The 23,687-nt window shown below is 50.9% G+C and overlaps 12 protein-coding genes across 12 annotated transcripts; 7 read left to right on the forward strand and 5 right to left on the reverse strand.

Moving 5' to 3' along the window:
- Positions 1-29: 29 nt before the first annotated feature.
- N7506_006182 (uncharacterized protein) lies at positions 30-556 on the forward strand (the record flags this gene model as incomplete). Its single annotated transcript, XM_056955475.1, has 2 exons — positions 30-477; positions 507-556. 2 exons carry the CDS (start codon positions 30-32, stop codon positions 554-556), a joined length of 498 nt encoding a protein of 165 aa, XP_056809809.1.
- A 545-nt stretch (positions 557-1,101) lies between these two features.
- N7506_006183 (DUF3405 domain-containing protein) lies at positions 1,102-3,539 on the reverse strand (the record flags this gene model as incomplete). The annotated part of the gene is made up of 2 exons (XM_056955476.1): positions 1,102-3,350; positions 3,446-3,539. The coding sequence occupies 2 exons, from the start codon at positions 3,537-3,539 to the stop codon at positions 1,102-1,104; spliced, it is 2,343 nt and encodes a 780-aa protein (XP_056809810.1).
- Positions 3,540-4,295: 756 nt separating this feature from the next.
- Positions 4,296-5,028, reverse strand: arfA (putative ADP-ribosylation factor; the record flags this gene model as incomplete). The annotated part of the gene is made up of 4 exons (XM_056955477.1): positions 4,296-4,388; positions 4,445-4,510; positions 4,582-4,826; positions 4,881-5,028. The coding sequence occupies 4 exons, from the start codon at positions 5,026-5,028 to the stop codon at positions 4,296-4,298; spliced, it is 552 nt and encodes a 183-aa protein (XP_056809811.1).
- A 571-nt stretch (positions 5,029-5,599) lies between these two features.
- Positions 5,600-7,762, reverse strand: N7506_006185 (uncharacterized protein; the record flags this gene model as incomplete). Its single annotated transcript, XM_056955478.1, has 8 exons — positions 5,600-5,929; positions 5,982-6,383; positions 6,435-6,760; positions 6,815-6,928; positions 6,991-7,270; positions 7,320-7,359; positions 7,413-7,441; positions 7,517-7,762. 8 exons carry the CDS (start codon positions 7,760-7,762, stop codon positions 5,600-5,602), a joined length of 1,767 nt encoding a protein of 588 aa, XP_056809812.1.
- A 1,566-nt stretch (positions 7,763-9,328) lies between these two features.
- Positions 9,329-10,150, forward strand: N7506_006186 (60S ribosomal protein uL1; the record flags this gene model as incomplete). Its single annotated transcript, XM_056955479.1, has 3 exons — positions 9,329-9,347; positions 9,412-9,589; positions 9,694-10,150. 3 exons carry the CDS (start codon positions 9,329-9,331, stop codon positions 10,148-10,150), a joined length of 654 nt encoding a protein of 217 aa, XP_056809813.1.
- Positions 10,151-10,389: 239 nt separating this feature from the next.
- N7506_006187 (uncharacterized protein) lies at positions 10,390-11,643 on the reverse strand (the record flags this gene model as incomplete). Its single annotated transcript, XM_056955480.1, has 1 exon — positions 10,390-11,643. One exon carries the CDS (start codon positions 11,641-11,643, stop codon positions 10,390-10,392), a length of 1,254 nt encoding a protein of 417 aa, XP_056809814.1.
- Positions 11,644-11,871: 228 nt separating this feature from the next.
- N7506_006188 (putative proline-rich, actin-associated protein Vrp1) lies at positions 11,872-13,218 on the forward strand (the record flags this gene model as incomplete). Its single annotated transcript, XM_056955481.1, has 2 exons — positions 11,872-11,991; positions 12,076-13,218. 2 exons carry the CDS (start codon positions 11,872-11,874, stop codon positions 13,216-13,218), a joined length of 1,263 nt encoding a protein of 420 aa, XP_056809815.1.
- Positions 13,219-14,114: 896 nt separating this feature from the next.
- Positions 14,115-14,482, forward strand: N7506_006189 (U6 snRNA-associated Sm-like protein LSm8; the record flags this gene model as incomplete). The annotated part of the gene is made up of 2 exons (XM_056955482.1): positions 14,115-14,139; positions 14,211-14,482. The coding sequence occupies 2 exons, from the start codon at positions 14,115-14,117 to the stop codon at positions 14,480-14,482; spliced, it is 297 nt and encodes a 98-aa protein (XP_056809816.1).
- A 1,398-nt stretch (positions 14,483-15,880) lies between these two features.
- On the forward strand, positions 15,881-16,969 carry N7506_006190 (uncharacterized protein; the record flags this gene model as incomplete). The annotated part of the gene is made up of 1 exon (XM_056955483.1): positions 15,881-16,969. One exon carries the CDS (start codon positions 15,881-15,883, stop codon positions 16,967-16,969), a length of 1,089 nt encoding a protein of 362 aa, XP_056809817.1.
- A 1,138-nt stretch (positions 16,970-18,107) lies between these two features.
- Positions 18,108-19,390, forward strand: N7506_006191 (uncharacterized protein; the record flags this gene model as incomplete). Its single annotated transcript, XM_056955484.1, has 3 exons — positions 18,108-18,732; positions 18,785-18,969; positions 19,022-19,390. 3 exons carry the CDS (start codon positions 18,108-18,110, stop codon positions 19,388-19,390), a joined length of 1,179 nt encoding a protein of 392 aa, XP_056809818.1.
- Positions 19,391-20,639: 1,249 nt separating this feature from the next.
- N7506_006192 (putative S-adenosylmethionine-dependent methyltransferase) lies at positions 20,640-21,575 on the forward strand (the record flags this gene model as incomplete). Its single annotated transcript, XM_056955485.1, has 1 exon — positions 20,640-21,575. The coding sequence occupies one exon, from the start codon at positions 20,640-20,642 to the stop codon at positions 21,573-21,575; it is 936 nt and encodes a 311-aa protein (XP_056809819.1).
- A 311-nt stretch (positions 21,576-21,886) lies between these two features.
- On the reverse strand, positions 21,887-23,110 carry N7506_006193 (protein ERV29; the record flags this gene model as incomplete). Its single annotated transcript, XM_056955486.1, has 5 exons — positions 21,887-21,959; positions 22,016-22,080; positions 22,134-22,627; positions 22,713-22,825; positions 22,944-23,110. 5 exons carry the CDS (start codon positions 23,108-23,110, stop codon positions 21,887-21,889), a joined length of 912 nt encoding a protein of 303 aa, XP_056809820.1.
- Positions 23,111-23,687: the final 577 nt, after the last annotated feature.

The following is a 23,687-nucleotide window of genomic DNA, read 5'->3' on the forward strand; positions in this document are numbered from 1 at the left end:
CCTTTTCCTGGGTTTGAACTTTCAAAACAATGACCCAGCCAACATCTACACTTCTCGATACTACCTCCGAATGGCGCGTCTGGCAAACCCTCTCAATAATCTACACTGCCCAACTCAACCGCCAAATCCGCCGCCGCTGGCTCCTTGAACAAACATCTATGAAAGACAAGCCATTCTCAGAACGCTTTCAACCTCTCATTCTTCTCGAGCCAACCCCCATACTCTCAAAACCACCAAGTCCAATCCCTGACCTCGACCTACCAGCACTTCGGACACGAGTAGCACTCCTCCGAGCACGGGTTGAAAAGGGCAAAGAACTCGCCTCAGAAATCGAACGACGCATGCTACAGCCTCGGATCAAGTACCCCACGCACTTCTGCCATACATGCGTTGAGGACGGGGAGAAGGTGGAGGTTTTTCTCACGAAGTGTGGGCATCGCGTTTGCAGAACTTGTTTGGACTATGGAATTGATGGGGGTGTGTATGAGTGTAGCATCTGTTTCAAGCCTGCGGACTTTGTGACGAGGAGTCCGTTGAGGTCGAGTCCCAGCACTAGTCGGAGTAGGAGTCCGGCTAGGAAGTGTTCGAATGATGGGTTTGGGAAACAGGAGAGGAAGAGTTCTTCGAGGAGTGTGAGGTTTTTTTCACCAATTCTATGACAATTCTGGAGCCCTGTGTTTGGGGATTTATAATATCGAGATTTGCTTGCTATCGCATTTGCATTTGGGGTTTTATCGACTGCCCAACTGGGCAGATGGCGGCTTTTGTTTTACATTTCTTAGATCTACTTAATATCCAGTGAATATTCGAATTGAATGAATTATGTGCAGTCTATGAATGAAGTAGCTCTGGAGTCCACGGGCGGAGCCAGACCAAGTCTTTTTTTCCCAATGGATATCACAATCTAGAACCATTCGCTTGACCTGAACGAACACCAAAAACAGGAAGCCCCGAAATGCATGAGACGTCGGCCATCCTGGCCATACCACACAGGGAACGCCTTTTACCAAAAGAAATCAAACGTGTATGTGGAGGTCATTATACAGGGTGTGTGGGCATCGGCTGCCCACAAGCGTAAGAGGCAGTCCAGGAGAGCATCTATCAATGATCTTCCGCATGCTCACCGTCTTCGATGATCATGTTGACTTCTTTGACGGGGTGCAGGAGCATAGGAGGAAGACACATGCGACCTTCGCCGGCAAGCTCGCGCTGCTCGCCTCCGTCGTTGTCGACACGGAGACCCAACCAGCGACGCCAAAGGTTTGGCGAAAAGCCCGCGGAGTAGAACCAGGTCGTGCCGCGGAAGTTGTGCTCGCGGTCGCCGAAGATGGAGGTGCGCGCACCGCCCGAAGCACCGTTGCGGCCGGCGTTGAATACCGATTCCAGGTATCGGGTGGGCCAGCGGCGGTCGACGTAGACGGCGTGAGGGACGAAGACAGCTTTGAAACCGTGGTGCAGGGCGGTGGTGGCGGGCCACATCTCCGAGAACATGCTGTGGCGCTTCAGGGCGCATTCGCGGTGCATAGTAGTGAGCAGTTTCTTGGAAATACGTGAGGCGGTGATGATAGCTGTGCGGCGCGGTGGCATGCCCTTCTCCCTATTGTACCCTGTAACATCGTCACGGAGGATCCAGGTTGTGCCCTCGGGGTCGTAGAGCGGGTTGAAGACGACCAAGTCTGCGTCTTCGCCAACACCCCATTGGTACTGGTCCTTATCCATACTGGTGGGCGGGATACCCTCGCCCTCGACTTCAAAGATATCTCTCTCGTCAGGGCGCTCAGGTCCCCAGATAGACCTGTCGCCTTGCTGGTGCATCGAGCCGCCTCGCACGTTGGGGTCTCCACCCTTGGTGGGGCTCCACATGTTGTTAGCAGAGTTGGTGCCGCTCTCAGTCTGCACACGGACCATCTGTCGGAAGTCTTCCCATGAGCCGTGGACAGAGGGAACATAGAAGCGCGCGTTGCGCTCCCAAAGACCCTTTCGCGGCTGCTTCTTGGCCCACTCGCCGACCTTGTCGAAGAGATGGTACCAATGGCCTGTGTAGCGCGCGTCCATCTCCCAGTTCCAGAAGTAGTCGTACTCGGGGTGTTGGAAGGCGAAGTATTGCATGGGCATGTAGGTGCTACGGTAGACACCGTGAATCGGCAAGTCGCGCATCCATGTCTCCTCCAGTCCGGGGTACATGAGGGCCATCTGAGGCTCTGACCAAAGGGTTCCCATTCCACGGAACTCCTCGGGCAGAGAGTCATGTAGCACACGCTGGTAGGTCTCATCATCGGACCAGATCTGCAGGTTGGTGTCCTTGACGTGAACCAAGAAATGAATGGTGTACTCTCCACCAGACATCAGCGAAAGTTCAGAGATAATAGAGCGCATGTACATGATATCCTCGGGGGTATAATTGAAGTCGTGCCAGGTGCGAATAACCACTGCGGTGCGCGACACGCGCTCAGCACCGATTTGAGGAGGCTCCTGGCGAGTGTCTTCCGCCGGGGGCGGGATGTTCACTTTAGGAACACCCATGGGCATGGCAACGAAGCGGTTTAGACGAGGCTCGGGCAAGTCGTTGAAACGATGGCGGTTAGCCGAGTGGCAGCGGTTCTGGGCATCGGCCCAGTCGATCGTCCGGAAGTCCACAGGAGGCGCATCCGCCCAAACGCGTTCGGCGCCATCACGATGTCCATCCAGCCCAGCGCCGGAACCGCCCTTCTTTGCCCCGTATCCAAAGCCGTAAGGACCCAATCGGCCAAATCGATCGAAGCACATGTCGTCTCGGATTCCGAGCATCTTGTTGTCGCCCATTGCCGGCTCCGGGAAGCCCTTGGGGACTCCTGGGTAGCTGTGGATGGATGGAACGCGCAGCGAGTTCTCCGGGTTGAGGAAACACTCGCGCTTCTCACCGTACTTCTTGATGTATTCCGGCGACTGGTAGTCGGGGTAGGGATTGAACACACTGCTCTCCATGTTCGGGTGCAGGTCCTTGTCTCTCTTGTTGACCTTGGGTTCCTGGCTTTGCGCCTCCTGCTTCTCCTCGTCTTCCGGTCGGACAGTGAAGTCCTCGGGGCCATCGCCGGGGTATTCAGGAACATTGTTCTGGCGCGAGACCAAGGCAGAAATACCGCCTTCGTAGCGATTGAGGAATGGGAAGCTCTCCCATTGTGGCGGCTTTGCGGTGACAATTTTCGGTAAGTCGACGGTGACTTGTGAAACGGAGGAAGAGAGGGTGAATCGGAAGAGGGTGAGGATGAAGACGACCAGCGCTGCGAAGAGCGCAAAACAAAGCCATCGCATAATCCGCTGGGGGACTCTGAAGCCAACGACACCTCCGGGGCGACGAAGACTGCCACCCGCTACGACGGGGGTGGGTATGAGTCTGCGACATAGGGTTCGTCCAGCGATTCGTCGTCAGAGTCGTCGCTTGGGTGGTGACGGTATGTGTGCCGACCTGCGGAGGGATGTTTCTCGACGTCGGCGTCGCGGGCATTATAGGGTGATGGGGACTTGTACGCTGCGGAATGCCGCCTCGCCTGAACGGTCATGATGTCGAACACGATCTCAACATCGAAGTGGGGTAAACTAGATCCAACAAGCACCTCACCTATCCATCAAGAATATAGGAAATTGGCTTAATAAAGCTGAATCAGGGGGAGGGGATGCTTGAAGGAGAAGTGAGGCACGCGAGGTGTTATGTTTTGGGTGATCGTCGGCCAGGCAATGCTCAGCCCTGGCGATATTCAAGTCCAATTCAAAAGGATCCCAGGTCGAGGAGTACTAGTATAAATAAGGAAAACAGAAGAAACAGTCACAACAGTAGAAAATAGTAGAAACATTCTAGGAAGGGCAATTATTTTCAGGGCTGCCAAGACTACTGGCGCTTCCAAGAAATGAGGGATTACGCAGTAGAATTGGCCCCCCAGGGCTAACGTTTATGCGTTGGCATTGGCATTGGCCCTGAAGGACAAGAGACTCCGTTCAGATTGCTATAGATTTAGCAATTAAATCTACTGGCTTCAACAATTGTATTCCCACCAAAAAAAAAGGCTCGAATTTCTCTTTGTTTTGATCTCTCTCTCTCTCCTTGCCTTAGATCTTCAGTTTACAATGGATGTGTACTTATACAGATCTCTTTCTTTTTCCAAAAGAGGCAAACAGAGACGCAATTTTGGAGAGAAAAAAGAAGACAAAGGTAGCATAGCATAGAAAAGCCGGAGGACACAGGTTAACCCGGAGTAAGAAACATTGTCGTCATCATTTGATTTCGGTATTCTCCTCGTTCGAATTCGCATTATAAACCCTTACTCGCGGTTGGCTTTCCGGAGCGCATCGGCGAGCCACTCCAGACCTTCGTACAGACCGTCTCCGGTGGTGGCACAGGTGGATTGGATGAACTAGAGCGATGGTTAGCATGTGTATTGACAATCCCGATCGGGGGGTTTCCACTCACCCAGGCACGGCGGGTCAGACTCTGGAGACCGAGCTGCTGGGTAATCTCGGCGGGGCTCATAGCGTTCTAGACACAAATTGGATCAGTATATTGGACATTGCTTTCATCGCCCGGTCCCAATTTCAAGGTTTGCTTACGGGCAGATCCTGCTTGTTGGCGAAGACCAAGAGGAGAGCATCGCGGAGCTCATCCTCGTTCAACATGCGCTGCAACTCCTCACGGGCCTCGACGATACGATCGCGATCGTTGCTGTCAACGACGAAGATGATACCCTGGGTGTTCTGGAAGTAGTGGCGCCACAGAGGACGGATCTTGTCCTGACCACCGACATCCCACACGGTGAACTGAATGTTCTTGTATTCGACGGTCTCGACGTTGAAACCTGGGGTTCTGAGTCAATTTGAGAGCTGGAAGTATGTCGCGCATAAGGACTGACCGATGGTGGGGATGGTGGTGACGATTTCACCGAGCTTCAGCTTGTAGAGGATGGTGGTTTTACCAGCGGCGTCGAGACCGACCATCAGGATGCGCATCTCCTTGCGACCCCATAGTCGGTCAAACAGCCGTGAGAAAGTGATACCCATATTGTCGGATTAGGATGTTTCCTGGTGATATGTCAGAGGGATAGGTGGGAAGGGAGAAAGCGGAGGGGTTGGAAAACGTGTTGTGGACTTGTCGGTCAGAGGTCAGGGGGGGGCGAGCACGAGCCAGTCAGACTTCAATGTCAACTATGTCAACTTACCGGCAGAAAAAAGGTAGAGGTATAAAGTGCAAGTGATTAGAAAGTGGAATCAGGAGGTTATAAAAAGAAAGGAGGAAATGTAGCCTGGTGGTTTTGAATACGTCTTGGAATTACCGTTGGCGGTGGGCGTCTTTGTCACTTGAACACTGGGAAAAGCACGTAATTAGGTAGAAATGAGGCTGTTAGACAGTAAAGTACAGAATACAAAAGGAAGAAGCTATCTGGAGATATATCATATGACTCTAACGGTTCTGCCTATAGAAGAAGGCTGTTGTACAAAAGAGGACACGGTGTTGACCCCGTAATTTACATACAAGTTGCCAAAGGACTCGATTCTCGGCCTAAGACAACTTTGCCTTCGCCGTGTCTGATAGGCCGAGACCGGACTTATCTGGTCGACTCACACAGCCTTCTTATTGTGATCTTCCCTCCCGTGACATTCTTTGTCGTGAGTTCCGGAAGAATGTGCGCACCATAGACCGGTAGATGGTCTTGCCTTCGACCGTATCGCTGGCGTATCCAAACACCGTCAAGAGCAGAACGGACAACACAAAGATCACCGCGAAGCTGATCCAGTAATCCGCCTTGGTGTACCCGTTCTTGACGCCAATGAGTTCCGTCGAGAAATACGCACTCATCAGACTGACCGGCAGGAACAAGATAGTCGCTTTCGCTAACAAGATCGTGATGCGAGTCAATTTCTCAACCGCCTGCGAGTCCTTGAGCGCAATCAAGTTGAAGTTCTAGTCTCCACATCAGCACGCAAACAATAAAACCCACATCCGGCACCCTTACCAAGAACGTCAAAGATTCCTTCTCATTCAGGCAATTCTCAATCTCACTCAGACAGTACAGATTGATCCGATCCACCAACCGTTCAAATCGCACCACCGCCGTCGAGCTCAGCTGCACCCCTACCGATTTGTCGGTCATGCCGGCCGTGCCGGGGATACTCGAATGGCTCACGAGACTGGATTGCCGCATATCCACATACTCCATATCGCCAAAGGTGGCTCCATACGGGACTGCGGGGTGGGACGAACGGGCCTCATCGCGGAGCATGCGTTGTCGCTGCAAGAGTCGTCTCATGATCAACTCGTAGCTCTGATACAGTCGCTTTAGCACAGCCAGCCGTCGTCCCAGCCAGTGTAGCTCGTTAATTAAATCCACCACCGGGCGATCGAGCATGTTACCCCTCTGTGCGGGTCAATGTCAGTGAGTTTCATCACGAGTCGGTTTCACACTAACCAGCTCCTCGAGCGCGACGCCATACTTATGCTCGCGCTTGGCAATAAGCCCATAACTCGATACCCAGTCGTCGAAGATATAATAGAACAGCAAACTTGGACCATCTTCTTGCTTGATGTTCGCTTGGTCTGGGCCGAGGTCACTGAACTGCCGAACCCGGATTGTGATGAGTGATTCGCTCTCGGACATGGCGTAGTGCAACTTCGACACGCCTGCGAAGATGAAACGGATGTTCCTACGCACGATGTCGAGTACCGGTTTGGTTTCTTCGATCGGTGCGTCCCTTCGCTTGGGGAATGGGTTCTCCTGTATTGAAATGATCGTTCCTGTTCAAGTCAACACTGGTGTCGGACTAAGCCTGCCCATGCGCTAGCTCATACCATCGTCAGTCTGTAAAATCCATGTCCAGAGTCGTTTTCCATCTGGGAGATCTTTGCCGTTTGGCATTGATAGTTTCGGGATCACAAATAACGTATTGTAGCCGATACAAGTGTCTGGATTTTCAGCTTCTATTCCATGGTTTTCAGGGATCATATTCATTGGTCCTTGTACTTACATCGAGGTCCATGGTCTACCGACGTGAAATGCCAAATCTGGTCAGTGACTTGTGCAAATGTCAAGTTCTTGAATGATGCCGATTCGTGAGCTCTATCGGAATCGGAGATATTCTTGAGAGCATTCTCTGGGTCATCCAGGTCATGCTGGAAGGATGCCCCAACATCCAGTGTCGAAGATCTCTTGTTGGGCAGTGGCGTTGGTTTAGGTGCGGATCGTACAGGTTCTGTGCACATCATCCCTTGTAATCGTTCAGACACTCCATAATGCTTGGTTATAGCCTAAAATTGGTTGGTCTTCGGTCTTTTCTCGCAAATGAAACACTCATACCTTGATGCTGTCCTTTTGTTCTTCTGGCGCCCAAATGTTACTATAAACAGTAAGTACACGACTGCAGTACTGCAATATTCTCAACTGGCTTACATCCATCGTGTGCCAAAACACTTCGGTTTCTGGTTCTAGTTAGCTTTGTTCTCTTGACATCTTTGGACAATCTATGTCGGCTTCTGGGGCATGTGGGAGCTTACCGGCTTGCTGAGCAATAGGTTCAACTCATTCGTATCCAAGTCAGATGCACACCATGCATCGTCGTTCCCAAAATCCAGCACAAAGTTCTTAGTGAGAGGGTCTTCGAGACGGCGCATGGCACCATAAAATTGTGTCTTATCGTCGATATCCTTAAATTTCTCCTCTATGGAGCCATCATTACCAAGCCCCGAGTAATACTCCTGGGGCGTCGTCGTCGAGTCGCGGGAATATACTGTTTCGGACATATTTGCACGCTATTTTGGCTTTTGAAGATGCAAGTGAACGGGCTGGGAAAGATAAAAAGAGAAGAAGAAGAGTCCAGCCAGCTGGGCTTTTGAGTCAGGAAGTAGTCTGCAGGCAGTGAAGAGTCATACAAACGCAGCTCTGGAACCATATAATAGGTACAACCCGGGCTATACAAGGGAATATTCAGAAAGAACTTTATTCAAGCACGCTAGGACATGAGGGGACCCCGTACATTAAATAAGACAGGCAAAGTTCCCGACACCAAAGGGGGTGACCAGTCATCTGAGGCTGACACTGCCGCCGGTCACGTTTAAGCGCCGCGATCATCTGCAGCCCCCACAGACCATGTACATCGTGTTTTGCCCGTCGAAATTCGTCCCGAGATAGCCTGGGCTTATTTTCTTGCATGAATTTGGCTTGTTATATCCGGCCGGTGGGCCGAAGCTTGTGTTCATGGGTCACCGGGGAGCAATGTGTACGCAGCGCGTTGATCAGGCGGTACCCATGACGAAAGATCTTAACGATCTACCACCGGGCATAGTGCTCATAGCTACTAGGTACGGTTCTTGCAGCGTCAGCTTGTACGATGACTTCATTTGACTCGGCCGGGTTTGTGTATATTAATGTACATCGCGGTCAAGTGTGCTTCCAGAATCCGGGGCTATTTATAAGTGAGCGAGGGTGGGTAGTCATGACGAAGATGGTCTTTCGCATCCTTGGAGATTGACTACTACCGAACGAGACGATGTTTGTATTTGTTTGAAAAAAAACATACGCACACGTACTACAAGGTTGAAACCTAGCAAGGTACAACTGATAGGCTCCAGGCAACGTGCGGATCGGCCGCCGTGGGCGGGTGTGGGGCGGACTGCTCCAACTTCCCCGAGCTGTGTCGCTCCATGAACGTTGAACACTTCTTGACCTGATCAGCTCTGATTGCTTCCAAATCTGGCGCAAGTATGTATGTCCAACAGGGAAGGCGACTTTCTTTCGACACCAAGTAACGAATGTCAACGTCAGAAGCCGAAGGCGCATGAGAAAAATGAGGCCAACATTTCATCAGAGATAAAACTTCAAACAGTTGCATCCTTCAAATATTGGTTTGCCACTGATAACCAAAGCCATGAATTTCAGCGCTTGATCCACTCGCAGATACGAAATTAATCATGACGAGCGTCGCAACGAGTCGACTTGCGTCAGAGCAGTCATCAGGTACTATGGTCATCTTGCACACACATACACAAAAGCGAGGCTCAATCTGGGACGATTGAAGAAGCCATTGTATGCAAGTCGATTCTAGTGGTATACAAGAATTTAAATCACCGTCGTTAAGCACAATAAGGTGTCTATAACAAGTTTGCTCCAAATGAGGAAATTTTGATGCCTGAGGTGTGATATGAGTCAGCAAGAAAATTCTAGGGCACCGCTAATCCTATTCTGGTCTAGCTCCAGCCCACTCCCACAAGCGGAGAAATACACGGCCCTCGACAATTTCTTTTCTTCCAGCATTCGACGCAGAGCCATACCTTAAGAATACCAACTTCTTTAGGAAGACTGTAGCAATCATGTCCAAGATCACAGTCGGTACGTTTCTTGCCTCGCTTCCATCTCCATGACCTTGTCACTAACGTTTCTTGCCTCATCACAGCCGGAGTGCGCCAGAATGTTGAGAACCTCCTCAACTACTCTCTCAATGAGAAGAAGCGTAACTTCAACGAGACCATCGAGCTCCAGATCGGTCTGAAGAACTACGACCCCCAGCGTGACAAGCGTTTCTCTGGTACCATCAAGCTGCCCACCGTCCCCCGCCCCAACATGGGTATCTGGTACGTTTTTTCCCCCGCTGCAGGTGCTGCGCATCTGCTCGATATTTGCACTGGCAATATTGCGCAACAAGTGAGCATCGGAACTAACGGAACTTTTTTTTCAGTATTCTTGGTGACCAGCACGATCTCGATCGTGCCAAGCACCACGGTATCGACGCCATGTCCGTTGACGATCTCAAGAAGCTCAACAAGAACAAGAAGCTCATCAAGAAGCTTGCTCGCAAGTACGATGCCTTCCTTGCTTCCGAGGGTCTGATCAAGCAGATTCCCCGTCTCCTTGGTCCCGGTCTCTCCAAGGCCGGAAAGTTCCCTACCCCCGTCTCCCACGCTGAGGACATGGCCGCCAAGGTCAACGACGTCAAGTCCACCATCAAGTTCCAGCTTAAGAAGGTTCTCTGCCTCGGTGTTGCCGTCGGCAACGTCGAGATGGAGAAGGAGGCTATCGTCGCCAACCTCATGCTCGCCATCAACTACCTCGTCTCCCTCCTCAAGAAGGGCTGGCAGAACGTTGGCAGCCTTGTCATCAAGGCTTCCATGTCTCCTCCCCACCGTGTCTACTAGATTATCTATCGCTTTGCTGCGCTGGGTTTTCTAGTTTGGGTCTGAAAACTGGGTTTATGTCATAGTCTCACGACTGAATAAAAAAATGAAGCTCATGATCGGTCTCAAATATTCTATTCACTATAACACACGTAATGCGGTATATTTTTGTAGTTACGCTGCAACTGATGTATAAACTTATGTTGTACATGATATTGCTCGTTATGTGAACTTGGACTATTGTACACGCTGAAACCACATCACTCCATACCCGCCATCAGCTCGGTTTTATCCAAGATCATGCCTCGCATGCCAATAAACTCCCGAAGACTGGCCCATTCCTCTCCGACTTCCTCGCCTCTCATATAAGGATCCTTGAAACCCCAGGCAACAGCAACTCTATCCATAGCTGCGCGCTCTTCCTCACGCAACCATCGTTGACGGAGCGGGATACCAGGGATCCATACCACACGCTCCATCTGATCATTGGCGGTAGTGATGGCCAAGATACCCATAGATGACGTGCCACCAACGTAAGCGAGAGTTGCAGCGAACGCGATTCCAGTTGCTACATTGGGGTCCATTGTGTTCTGGAAGGTAGCAGCCCACGATGCGACAGCATAGCAAGCAGCCGGTGCAGCCGCAAGACCGACTAGCGGAACACCGGCTTTCTTGAAGATCTTCGCACGGTGGAAGGCAGGGGCGCAGAAGGTGTTGTCAATAATAGCCAGTACGAGCGGGAGGTTCTTCTGCTCAATGGCAATACCGAGGGCCTTATTAGCCAACTCGGCCGGGACAGCACTGTTGACGCTCTTGGGATTGGGCTTGAGTAACTTGACCGGTGAGCTGTTCTCCTCTGGCACAGGCTTGTTGGCATATAGGTGGAATATCTCCGGGAAATGCTCGGCGCGGCGCAAGAGGGTCAGGGTCTCGGTGAAAGATTCCAGGGCCTCAGGCGAGATGAAGACCTTTTCATCCTTCAAGATAGCGATAGCAATTTCCGAGACTGACTCTGCGAGTCGCGGATCCAGGGTTTGTGAGGATTGCGGTTGTCCTTTGCCCTTTGCGGCAGTTTCCTCCAGGTCCAACAAGGAGGAGATCGCGTTGCTTTCGTCGCCCGAGGACCCCTCGGTTTGATCTCGTTCACGCGAAACTAGAAGTTCTGCGACCCGTTGGCATCTTCGTAGCAACTTGACCACCACTTCATTAGACGCTACGGTATTCGATTCGTGCAGTGTAGCTGCGTCTCGTGCGATGTCTTTGAGCGCTGCATCTGGGCTTGCATCGGAGGCCGAAGAGGCGAATCGGCGCGCGACCAGCACAGATTGTGATGGCAATGTATCAAGTCTCTTTAGAGGCTGTGTGCGGAGGTTGGAGATGGGGGTCCGAGTCTGGACAAAAGGTGGACGCGCAATAGGAAGGCCGCGCTTGGGCGTTGAGGTCGAGAATTGGCATAATTGACAGACTTGGCCCTTTCGGGAGCCCTTCTGGGCGGTTAAGGCGGCTCTTTTCATGGCGGTGGAGAATATGTGTTCGTCGTGAGGCTGCTATTTTTTTTGGAGGGAGTCCAGGCGGAGACTTCGCCCCGACGCTGTCCACTTCCCCGTACACCCTGACGTCTTCTTACTTCTCTGCCTAACAACTCCAGAATCTTTCTGACCAACGCTCTTTACTATCTCTTGATATATTTCTGCATTAAATGCTGCCCTCTTTTTGATTCCCCGTCTGCCTGTTTCTCTAATATGCCTCCTCCCCCTCCTCCCCCGCCGCCGCCGCCTCCGGGAGGGTTGGGCGGACCTCCCCCGCCGCCCCCTCCAGGAAGTTTGCCAGGAAGACCTGGAAAAGGACAGGTGAAAGATCGGGTGCGTATATTGAATATGTGTACCAAGCTGCCCCATCTGTGGAAGCTCGGCGAGCCAAGAACACGTCCGCTAACATTTAGATAGGGCGCACTTCTTTCTGATATCCACAAAGGCGCCAAACTCAAGAAAGCAGTCACCAACGATCGATCAGCACCTGTAGTAGGAAAGTCAGGGGGTGTTTCATCAGCTCCTCCCATTGGAAGTGCACCGCCTGTGCCTGGTGCTAGGCCGCCCCCAAGTGGCCTTGCGCCACCTGTGCCCTCTGGACCAGCTGCAAATCGTTTACGAAGCAACAGCGAAGGTGTTTCTGGCTCAGATAATGCGGGTGGTGGTCCAGCGGCGCAGTTAGGTGGCATGTTTGCGGGTGGAATGCCAAAGTTGCGCAGTCGTGGTGGTGTTGATACAGGTGCAGGTCGAGACTCGCCATACATGTCCGACGGCGAAGCACGCCGACCACCTGCTGCATCAGCTCCAAAGCCTCCTACAGCGCCTAGACCACCTGGTGCTAGGCCGCCTCCGCTTCCCCCAACAACAGACTCGCCGCCCGCTCCGCCAATCAACCCTTTGGTGGCTGGGTTAAAGAAGCCTCCTCCCAAACCTGCCTCAAGACCTTCTTCTACGGTTTCCAAGGCTCCAGATGCACCTCCACCCCGTGCACCTCCTCCACCTCCAGCACCAGGAAAAGCTCCACCCCCACCAGCATCGCGAAAGCCATCTGGTCCCCCGCCACCTCCATTAGCAGCCCCTTCTAGCCGAGCACCCCCTCCCCCTCCAACACCTTCACGATCAACACCTCCCCCACCACCAGCTCCTTCTGGAGCACCTTCGGTTGCTGCTCAGGCTGCTCGCTCCGCGCTGGGACAGCACAGCTCATCGCCTGCGGCACCTCCTCCACCCCCTCCGTCAGCTGCTCCGGGTGCTCCTCCGCCTCCACCCCCAACTTCACCACCAGTAGCGCCATACAACGAACCACCATCTCGACATGCTTCTCACGAACCCTTCGCGGCGCTGGATCCCAGTGCTTACACACTGAGCAATGGTGGACCGCCTACACCAAGCTCTCGGAGCCCTTCGACAAATGGCCCTGTCCGAATAGAAGACACTCGGTTCAAGTTCCAAGGCGATGGCTTACTCCCCAAACCCCGGCAATTCATCGGTGGAGACCGCCGTTACCGCGCAGGCAGGGGCAGCAGTGTGCCATTGGACTTGAGTGCTTTGCGCGGGTGATTTAAGCGCATGGATACTGCGGGTCATCTTGCACACATAGTTAATCGCTATACATACAACATCTTACCCACATCTAGTATTGCGTGTAGACGCTGTGTATAACAAACTCTCTTTATTGGTTAATCTTCCTTGGTCTCGGGGGTCCATGTTGATTGATCGCAGACCTCAACCAATAGAAGACGCATAATTCATGGCTAGTCAGATCAAGGGGAGATGCTGCCCATAATCCAAGGTTTGATTTGAAGCCTACCATGCATAGTTATACATCTCCGTTCATCTCATGCTATGACTACACCGCCCTTCCCACCGCCCGAAATCGAAGCGGTCACGATGGGCACTTTTTAAATCCCAAAGCTAAGCTTCACACGTGATCGGGCTGTCAATTGATATCGTATCGTAGAAAACGACTACAAGCACCGCCAATCCCTCTAATATACGTCAATTTCAACAGTACAAGCCCGTTCAGCCTCTATTCCAGATTCAGGAGGGGGTTTGCAAAACCTATCTAAATTTTGAGACCAAACCCGCTCCGCGCCGTTGTCATTATTTCGCATTGAACGCTCACGAACTTCAACCGGACTCCTGCGAGTTGCAGCCCTGAGCTCGAATACCCATTACGATCCAACACGTCGACTGATTCGCTTCAGCTGATTGTTTTTACTCTTCCGCAACGAACCTCGGAGTGATTCTTGCGCAACACCAACGACAAAGTGACAACCTGACGGGCTTACACTCACCACCAAAAATCATCCAAGACCAAGCTCCAGTATCACCACTGGACTTGATCGTACGACCGAGGAAATCCATCGGCGCACTCGTCTGTACTTCATCCACCGCAGAATTGAGATACTCTTCCGCCGTCACGAGCTTTCTCTTTTAAACCGAACAAGCCCACCATGTCCCTCCACGCATTTGTCAACAGTGAGTCTCACAATTACGTCGTGTCACGATTACTCTACAAGGTATGCATACTAACAAATTTCTGTGATTAGAGAAGGTTCTGATCCTCACCGTCGACGGCCGCACTCTCGTCGGTGATCTTCTGTCCACCGATCAAATGACCAACTTGGTCCTCACCAATACCGTTGAGCGCATCATCCGCACCCCAGACGAAGATGATCTTTCTTCCGAAATCGAGCACGGGCTGTATTTGATCCGCGGAGACAACGTGGTGGTCTGTGGTGAAATCGACGAGAAGATTGATGGGGATATCGATTGGACCAAGGTCAAGGGCGAAGTGATCCGCGACACCAAGAACGCATGAGCGAATTTTCACACGATTGCAATTTTTATTTTCCGGCGTTTGGGGGAACCATTTGCATGCGATCATGATCCAGCAAGCCGTTGAATTCTGGAGTTCAAGGTCCGCGGCCGGGCCTGGTGGGTTTGGTCATTGGCCCCCCATGTCTACGTGCAAATCCGCTATGTATGCATGTCGGTCCGATCTGGTTACTTTCTTTGGCTGCAGCCTACAGCCCTGGGATCGGTGATCTACCTTCTCTGACGCAATGCTCAGAAAGATACGGAGTACGTCTGGGGTGTTCACATATTGGGAAATATGCCATAGGCTCGGCATTCTTGCAGTCTTGGACTACGCGGGGCGGAAGAGCACAGACGTTGGGTTTACAACAGGGGTCAGGGTCTGTTAGTGCCTGTCTTGCCTGAGTATGAGGTGGGGGCCACGACCCCTTCTGAAGTCATAGAAGAATGTGACATATTATCATGGATACTCAGTAACATGATTTGATCTCACCCAGTTTCTATACATTATTCCCTCGTACACCATATACGCTGATCTCCGAGCCGGAAGGTCCTCTTTCTACTCCGTATTGACTATTCAAAAAGAAATGGGATGTTTTAATTAAAAGAAAAGGAGTAGACTTCCATCCCGTTTGAAGCGTCCCCACGCGGGAACCTGCCAAGGCTCGGAACCCTAAGGGGAAATACCAAGTGGCTAGGCAGGACACGAACACCTTGGGTATGTTGGCATACAGTACATACATAGATACTCCGGTATGTGCTTGGACATGGAACTCTACGGAGTACGGCTCACTTTATGGAACCCCACGTAGGTTATGCAACTAATCATTTAGATCTGGACAGGGTTCCCAAGCCTTGGCGCAGTAGAGTATGTGAGGAGGCTGTCTGTGGCGATGTGAGGTGTGTCTGTACTCTGTACACCTCCAATCTGTACGGAGTTGTGTTCCGCTTGTAGTTCAGAGTAAAAGAAGTCGGTCAAGATGCAACCTGTACATGGTACATAGTACACCGTACATAAGTGTATGTCTGATGTTAGGCCGCAAACAGAGAGAGGCTTGGACCAAAAGAGGCAGGGAAACTTAAGCCGAAACAGCCAGGCAGAAAGTATTGCACCCCCTCAACCTCCTAATTGCGTTTCGTCTTTCTTACTTTCCTCTCCCTTTTCTCTCACTCTTCTCAATTATTTTTTACTTGTTTTCTATCGCTGGGCGATCTCCAATTCCTGCTGCCATCTTCATCCCGCCCCTTTCCGCCCCCCCCTATTCGACTCAGCCCTTCATGTGTCCGATAGTATCACTACAACACAACGAGCGAATACCGGGTCATATTCAGCAGTTCTCCCGGGCTGATTGCCCGCTGTGAGCAGTCTGTTTCACCTAACCAAATTTTACCCTTCCCCGCCATGTGGCTCTATCGAGGCGCCCAGTCCGCGGTCTTTTACTATGCCTCTTGCACCCCTTGTGCCGAGAATATCGATCGTCGGAAACGCAGAAAGGATGCTGCCCGCGCACAAAGAGAGAAGGCGAGAGAGAAGTTCGAGGAAATTGTCACCGATCAACCCCGTCCGTTCCCGCAACCAACACCCTTCAGCACCAATGTAGGCTGGCGTGAGGAAATCGCCCTAGGCCCCGGACCTCCGGCCCGCCGCGGCGGTCGCAACTTTCACCGAACGGACAGTTGGAATACCGATCAGAGCTCGCAACTTAAGAAGGACAAGAGTGGTGGCTTGATGCATCCGCTCGGCGAGAAGTGGAAGTCTATGCGGTACCAGCGTGAGGATGAGCCTCTGTGGGGACAGCAAGAAGTACGCGGGTCGTCTATCGGATTCTCAGGCCGGGGTCGCGCAGACCCCAACGAATCTTCCAAATACTATATCCCCCGTGTGCCGCCCGTCAACGACCTCCACCCACCCATCGTCAGCGGACCCTGCAGTCGTGCCGACACCAGATGGATGCTTCAACCTCCACCCAGCGCCAGAGTAATGTCCGGTAAAGAAGACTTCCACAAGCCGACCCGTGATAGCATCGGTGGGTCCGGCACCGAGTATCTCTCCCGGGTCACAAAGAACACCGTCAGGGGCAACGAACCTACACACAATGAAACCGAAGACGGGGCTGCAGATGAAACTAACCAGAAACATATGCCCCGCCTACCGTCTTTGACAAGGCTTCGTGTCTCAAACGACGACTTTGATCCGGGCTTACACTCTCGGTCCGATTCTATGTTCTCCGACACCAATACAGATGACCAGTCTCCAAGTCTATCATGGCGACATCCTGAAACCCCACGGTCACGTCCTCAATCAAAAGACACAGGTGATGACAAGGTCTATCGTCCACAAATCTCCAAAACCCTCTCCACCATGCAGATGCCGCGAGACAACAAGAAAATCCACATGTTGCATCTAGAAATCAACGACGAATTCCGCGATGACTTCGCCGAAGGCCAGTTCCAGCCCATTCGCCCATGGCGTTGGAGCATGGACATCTAACAACCTTTTGAAACCTCCGATCCTGCCCTCCCTCATTCCTCCAAAACCTCGTTTTCTTTTTGCCTTCATCCATGGGTCAGGGTTACACGGCGTTTGAAGCATCAATTCCAGCGAGCATTTGCTTTTTCAATTTCCCCCATTCTCGACCTCGAGCCCCCTGCATTTGCCAGGTTTATTCAAGCAAACACCTCTTGTCACAGTCAGGAACTCCGATTCCAACACAAGCAATGTACCTGGCGGGCCCAGTACATCCGGCTCGGTAAGCCCGGCATCACCTACATCTTCCTTCATCCATCGCTCAGGGCATGGATGCAACTGGCCGAGTTTCCTGCGACAGCACTTCGACATATCCTTCCCACTTTCCTTTCCTTTTTGTTTATCGGCCCTGTTGAGGCCTTCCAGATCTCTTGCTTCAATTCGTGTCTCTCATTCCTTAGAACATTTTTTCTCTTGTATCATAATCACTCTCACCCGCTAGGGTTGTCAATACAATCAGTACTTCAGATTACGATTTGTTGGCGGTATACATTAGCCTTCCCAGATGCCCCCTATTTAATAAAGTTGGTCATCCCGTCGGTACTGGCTCTGTTTGGGTGTCTTGGAGTGATCTTTCTCGTGTGCGGCCTGGATCCGTGGATTAGACTCATGGAACTGAATCAGTCTGCCGGACCAACATTCTCGTTTTTTTTTTTTTTTTTTTTTTATCATTGGGGTTTTATACCTTTGATCGAGGATGTTGAAAATGAATAAAGATCCCTAGGTTTCTGACGCGTTGGGCTTTCTAGTCTAGTTGGGAAATTCTACAGAGGATCCCCGTAACCTGCTCCCAGGGTTCTAACCCCCAACCTTGGAAGCTAGGTAGACGTTATTATGGTTCGAGAGCCTGCGTCAGCAACATCTAGGCTTGTTCCAAAGTTCCAAGGTTGTTTGTTGAGCATGATCAGTCTTTCTAGAACAATTCCGTGGGTCCATACCGTCTTCATTGGTGCTCTTCCAACCATCGTCATCAAGTGCCTTGGTACCTTGACGCTCCAGTGTTGGAATTTCCTAAATAGGAATCGGACATTTGGTATCACTTTCCTGGAATAAAAGTCATCCTGAGCTCGTCTGTAAGTTACTTTGAATCATCTCCTTCGAAATGACTGACAGGTCCACTTCTCAAATCATGGCCGCTCTTTGGTTGGAATCAACCATCTCTGACTTTATTGAGTCCACAATATCCGAATTTGAGATCGAAAAATGGTACATGAGCCAGCGTGTAAGGACACTGGAGATCATGAGGCACTCGGGGAAGCTGACCACGGCGGATTTCCTGAAAAAGGCGCACAATGTCATCGAAAAATATCGGACTGCGTCGACAAACTTCAGATTGCTCAAGGGACGGAGGATCATGATACAAGAGACCATCTTTGAAAAAGACAGTGCTGCAAGGATGAGAATTGGTCCAGCATGGGGTCTTGTCAGTCAATCATACATGTCCGGCATTATGCTCGATGTCATAGATACAACCAAGCGGGCTGATATGAAATTCGATCTGAAGGCTTTCAAGAAGAGGGTGACTGAACACTACGACCTTCCAACCCTATTGGGTCGCTCTGGTCAAACAGGTTCCAAGCTTTCAGGATTCTGTCACATTCAGGGTGAATTTCGACAGTGGTCGGACATCAAGGCAGCTCATATCGTGCCAAGGTTTTTCAGCGAGCCAGAAATCTCACACTTGCTGGGAAATATCGACGCGGATGAGGCCAAGGAGCCTAGTAATGGTAAGGGAGCTCCATGGCAATTCATGTCAACCAGACTAACGCATCTATGCAGCGCTCTCGATCGCTCGAACACTTGAGCCTCTCCTCGATCGAGGAATCATTGCTATTGTTCCTGTTTTCTCTGCACATTACGGGTCGAGTAGGTGGAAATGTATTGTGTTGCAAGATACATACCGAGACACCATAATTGATGTGTATCGGGATGAGAGGGGTACTGTACAACGCAAGCAGATCAAGGTTGGAATTCATTTCCAGTTTAAAGAATTACGAAAGACTGACGGTGCAATAGGACTTTGATGAAATGGAGTTACGTTTTCTTTCTGCCAAGCGACCTCGTCCCAGATATCTGTACCTCCGGTTTATGCTATCCTACCTCAACGCAAAGCGCCTTGGTCTAGACAATGTGGCCCACCGGATGGAGAATGGAAAGTTCTGGGCACCTGGTGGTCGCTATCTCCGTAAAGCAATCCTCAACACGATTGCCCGGCTCGTTTGTGGCACTGAGCTTCCCGAAGAACTAACTAATAACTGTTTCGACACCACGTATAACGAAGCTATGAACCTTCATGATGGTATGATTCTTGCAGCGGACATTCGAGATATGATGATATCCCAGGACAAAACAAAATCAGAATTTGATCGACGGCTTTTGAGTTGATCAAATGAAAGATGGTTGGGATGTTCTGAATTTTTTTCCGTCCACCTCCAAAGAGACTGAATGGCCACCGCAACATTCAAAATAGTAAGAAAGCAAGAGGCTCTAGGAAGGGTCTCTGCACAGTCTCTCAATTACCTTTTAATACCGGTCAGGATCCTCTGGTCTCTCTGCAAGGTCGTTTTAATAGCCGCATGCTCGTCATGGGAATATTCGAACGCAGTTGAAATATGGTCTTCTTTCAGGCTGCAGCATGCTTTTGTCTTTTGTCTCTTCTGTTCCTATGTTCAACAGTTCTAATTCCCAGCACTTGGCCCTCTGTACAGTTGTTGCACTATTCCAAGCCACTTTTTGTGTGAAACAGAGTTATATCCTGTTTTCAGCTCCCCAGTGGTATGTCTCTTCTACTTTTCTTTCCTACGGATTTTTACTGTAGGTCTACGTCCCTGTCTGCCTTTCTGATAGTCAATGAAGCTTTCAGGGGTTCTCTTCTCATATGTATCATACTTTACAGCAAGATAGTCTCTTCATTTGATCTAGTCACTACAGCGGGGTTCCAAAAGTAGGTATTTGATCTCAAGTACTTCACTCTCAGACACATTTGTTGATACTGCGCAAATAATATTTACAAGAAAGACAGCAAAGAAGACAGCAAACATTCCATGGTCACTGCATAGAGGTCGGTCAGGCTATAAAGTGGATTCTAAAATACTCCCGAGGTCTGTACTGGAGGTCTAATACTTATAAAACTGCACTGTATATGTCCACGGGTCCCCACTCCAGGGCTTCGGCGCATCCCCGGGGCCGAGTTCCGGGCTTGACAAGCCAATCATTGTTGAGCCACGGTATACCCATGAAGAGTCTCATCTACAACACACTACGGAGTAGACTGAACATACTTGGGGCATTTCAGTAGCCTCTGTAGCAACCTCGGGATGATAATGCAATAGATTCGCTACAAGGTCACCACTCAAGCATGTTGCAAGACCTCCCGTCCAGTGCGAAAATTCAGCGGATAAGCCGGTTGGAGGACCGGAGCATCACTATCCCCGTGTCCGTGTCCGAGCCTTGTTTCTGCCTTGAGTCACGCCAATTTGTTGAGAGTCCAATAACTATAACAGCTCGACGCTTACGCGTTGAGCTATTTGGGGGCTAAACGGCTCAACAAGCTGACACTACATAAGTGTAGCTAATATTTCCTTCTAAGGACTAATACAGAGCCAAGCATCAAGCCCTAAACAAGCCACCCAATATGTCCAATCAAGAGCCAGAACAGACCTTCCGTGCCTACACGGCAGCCCAAGGGCAAACCTACGACCAAACTCGGTTCAGATACCACCCCAACTTCTTCAAGAGGGTCTTGGACCACCACACTGCGACAGGCGGACAGCTCGGCACCGTCATCGATGTAGGCTGTGGGCCGGGGATCGCAACCCGCGAGCTGGCACCGTTCTTCACCCATGCGATAGGCGCTGACCCATCCGAGGGCATGATCGTCACAGCGAAGAAGCATGGCGGGTCTTCTGCCACCGAAGACATCAAGTACGTATGCTCTAGTGCCGAAGCACTAGACTGCGGCGCAGCGGATGGAACGGTCGATCTCATCACGGCCGCCACAGCAGCGCACTGGTTCGATATGCCTCGTTTCTGGGCTCGGGCAGAGCAGCTCCTACGACCTGGTGGCAGTGTTGCTATCTGGTCGATGAATAATGGAGGTGTGCATGCCGATGTGCCAAACCACGAAGCGATCAATCAGTCTATTGAGGAGATTCGGAAGCGCGAGCTCGAGCCATACTACGGCGCGGGCAATCTAGTTTCTCGGGACTTGTATGTTGATCTTGGATTGCCGTGGACTGTTTCACCTGCTGTTAGCGGGTTTGAGGAAGACTCGTTTTTGAGGGTGGAGTGGGGCACTGAGGGAAATGTGGATGCTGAGCAGGAAGGGGAGGAGTTTTTGGTTAATGGGCAGACTTGGGTGAAGATGGGATTTGCAGAGGCTCTGATGGGGACTGGGAGTCCGATTACGAGGTGGAGGGAGGCAAACCCCGACAAGACTGGGGAAGAGGACGTGGTTAGGGTCATGAGAAGGGAGATTGAAAGGTTGCTCAGTGAAGCCGGAGTTGCCGAAGGAGATATGGCTATCAAGGTGAAGATGACTGGTGTTTTGTTGGTGGTCAAGAAGAAGTAGATACGATTTATAGTCATAGGTTGTTCACGGGCTACTGATCAAGACCCGGCAGAGTCATACAAGCATCTTTCAGTTTGACTAGATTTTCCATTTAACTTGTCTTCGTGATAAATGCAATTCAAATGCATGTCAAGAACATATGCAGGCGTCTTTTTTGATCTCGCACAATTGCAAGTTCCGGACGTAAATTCAAACAGAAGTAGGGAGCGCGAGTGATTGGATATTTCAGTTCTTCAAAATTATCCAAAGTTCACTTGGGTGCTGCAAGATATAGAGAGACAGATGAGGAAGAGTAGGTCTCCAAGCCTACTCTAATAGACCTTCTTCTTTTCATCCATGCTCAATTGGCCAGGGCCCATGTTGACCAGGAGAACGAGGCCACCGCTGTAAGAAATCATTAGCATTGCAATTAATTGTACATGGCGAGGGTTTGAACATACACAATAGACAAGATCTGGAAGAAATCGTACTTGGCAAAGTCCTTGTGAGGGTGGTGGGGGTGGAGCTAGAACAACAAATCAGTATGTGTGAAAGCAATGCACTGCCGGAGAAACATACCGTCCAGAAGTTGTTAACAAACACGTTGAACAGACTGAGCAGGACGACCAAGATGATGGCGCTCCACTTAGCCTTGAAGCCAACAATGACCATAACGCAGGCAACAAACCCGAACAAGCTGACAAGAACGCGCCAAAAGCTCCACTCGCCAGAGAAAACGAAGCCAACGAAAAGGAAGATAAGCAGAACACGACCAGCGAACTGGACGTACATCTTACGGTCCTTCTCGTCAAGCTGGGGCAGACCGGCGGGGACGAACTTCTTGCGCACCCAAGAGTCAGAAAGAACCATAAGCAAGCCACCGACAACACTCAAGTTGCGGAGGAAGAAGTTAAGATCAAAGATAAGTCCGTATCCGAGACCCTGGGTAATGACCACAGCCAGCAATCCGGCGACGGCGTATTCGGTGCGCTTGCGCGCAATGACCAAGGTCGAGCAAATCGCCATAGCAATAACATTGACAATCAAGAAAGTGTGAGTAATTCCCCATGGAACTAAAAGCAAACAATCGCGTTAGATCGGGGATCTGTACCCCGGACCCGGGTGCGGATCAGGGTCCGAGCAAGGGTGTGATCTTACTTTTGCGGAAATCACGGAGGTAGAGGAGCTGGTCGTTCCATTGGGTGAGGATGCGCAGAGAGTCTTCGATGAAGGTGACGACGATGAGGAAACGGCCGACAGCAGGTAGGTAGCTAAAAAGAACACGGTGTCAGAGAGTCTCAGATCCCTTGTTTTGAGTCTTCGCGACTGGAACAACACCGAGGCAAAACAATGGATTTTGACCGGGAAGTAGATCAGGGTCTCACGTACGGCTTCACGGGATCCGCCATCGTGTCCAGCCAGTCTTCAATCTTGCTGGTCTGCTCACGAATGGCATCGAGCGGACTTGGGTCGTTGGTTGCGTCTGCGCTGCCCGGCCCGCCAAATGGGTTTTGGTGGCCGAGGTTGTAGCCCGCGGTGCCACGGATTTGGGCCATGGCGAAGGAGAAGTTAGTTGCAAAAAGAACGATTGAAGTAAGAATAAAAGTGTAACCTCGGGTTGGAGGACGAAAGACCAAGGGTGATTGAAGGAGTAAATACCGAAGGAGCTGTATACAAAGCAACTTCAGGCCACGATAACCGGAACTCACCGCTAAACCCTTTTAGGAATAGTGACGACACAGGCTATATAAAGATGCAGCGCCCTATTTACCTATAATTTGGTCTACATTCTTTTATTTGAGATCGTAATTTGAAGATTTGTTTTCATTGGAATACATGTGACCGGACTTGAAAGAAAGAAAAGGAAAAAAAATACAAACAGCATCAGATCCATCCCCGCAATTCTGCTTTTGATCTTCGCGGCGCGGTCCTTTCACGATGCACAACTTGCACGCGGATTCCGCCAATTTCGCTTATGCGCTGTCGCAACCTCCCATGCCCCATTCGTAGGTGAGGTGGAAGGTTGCTCGAATGATTGAGAACACCCCCAAAAACGCCAGATCGACAAAAAATCAAACAATGGGTAATAAATACAGTTCAAGATGAAGAGAGAACGTAGAGGTAAGGCTGGTG

This window comes from Penicillium brevicompactum (genome assembly GCF_028827555.1).
Source record: "Penicillium brevicompactum strain IBT 35665 chromosome Unknown utg000005l_segment0_segment0, whole genome shotgun sequence".
NCBI lineage: Eukaryota > Fungi > Ascomycota > Eurotiomycetes > Eurotiales > Aspergillaceae > Penicillium > Penicillium brevicompactum.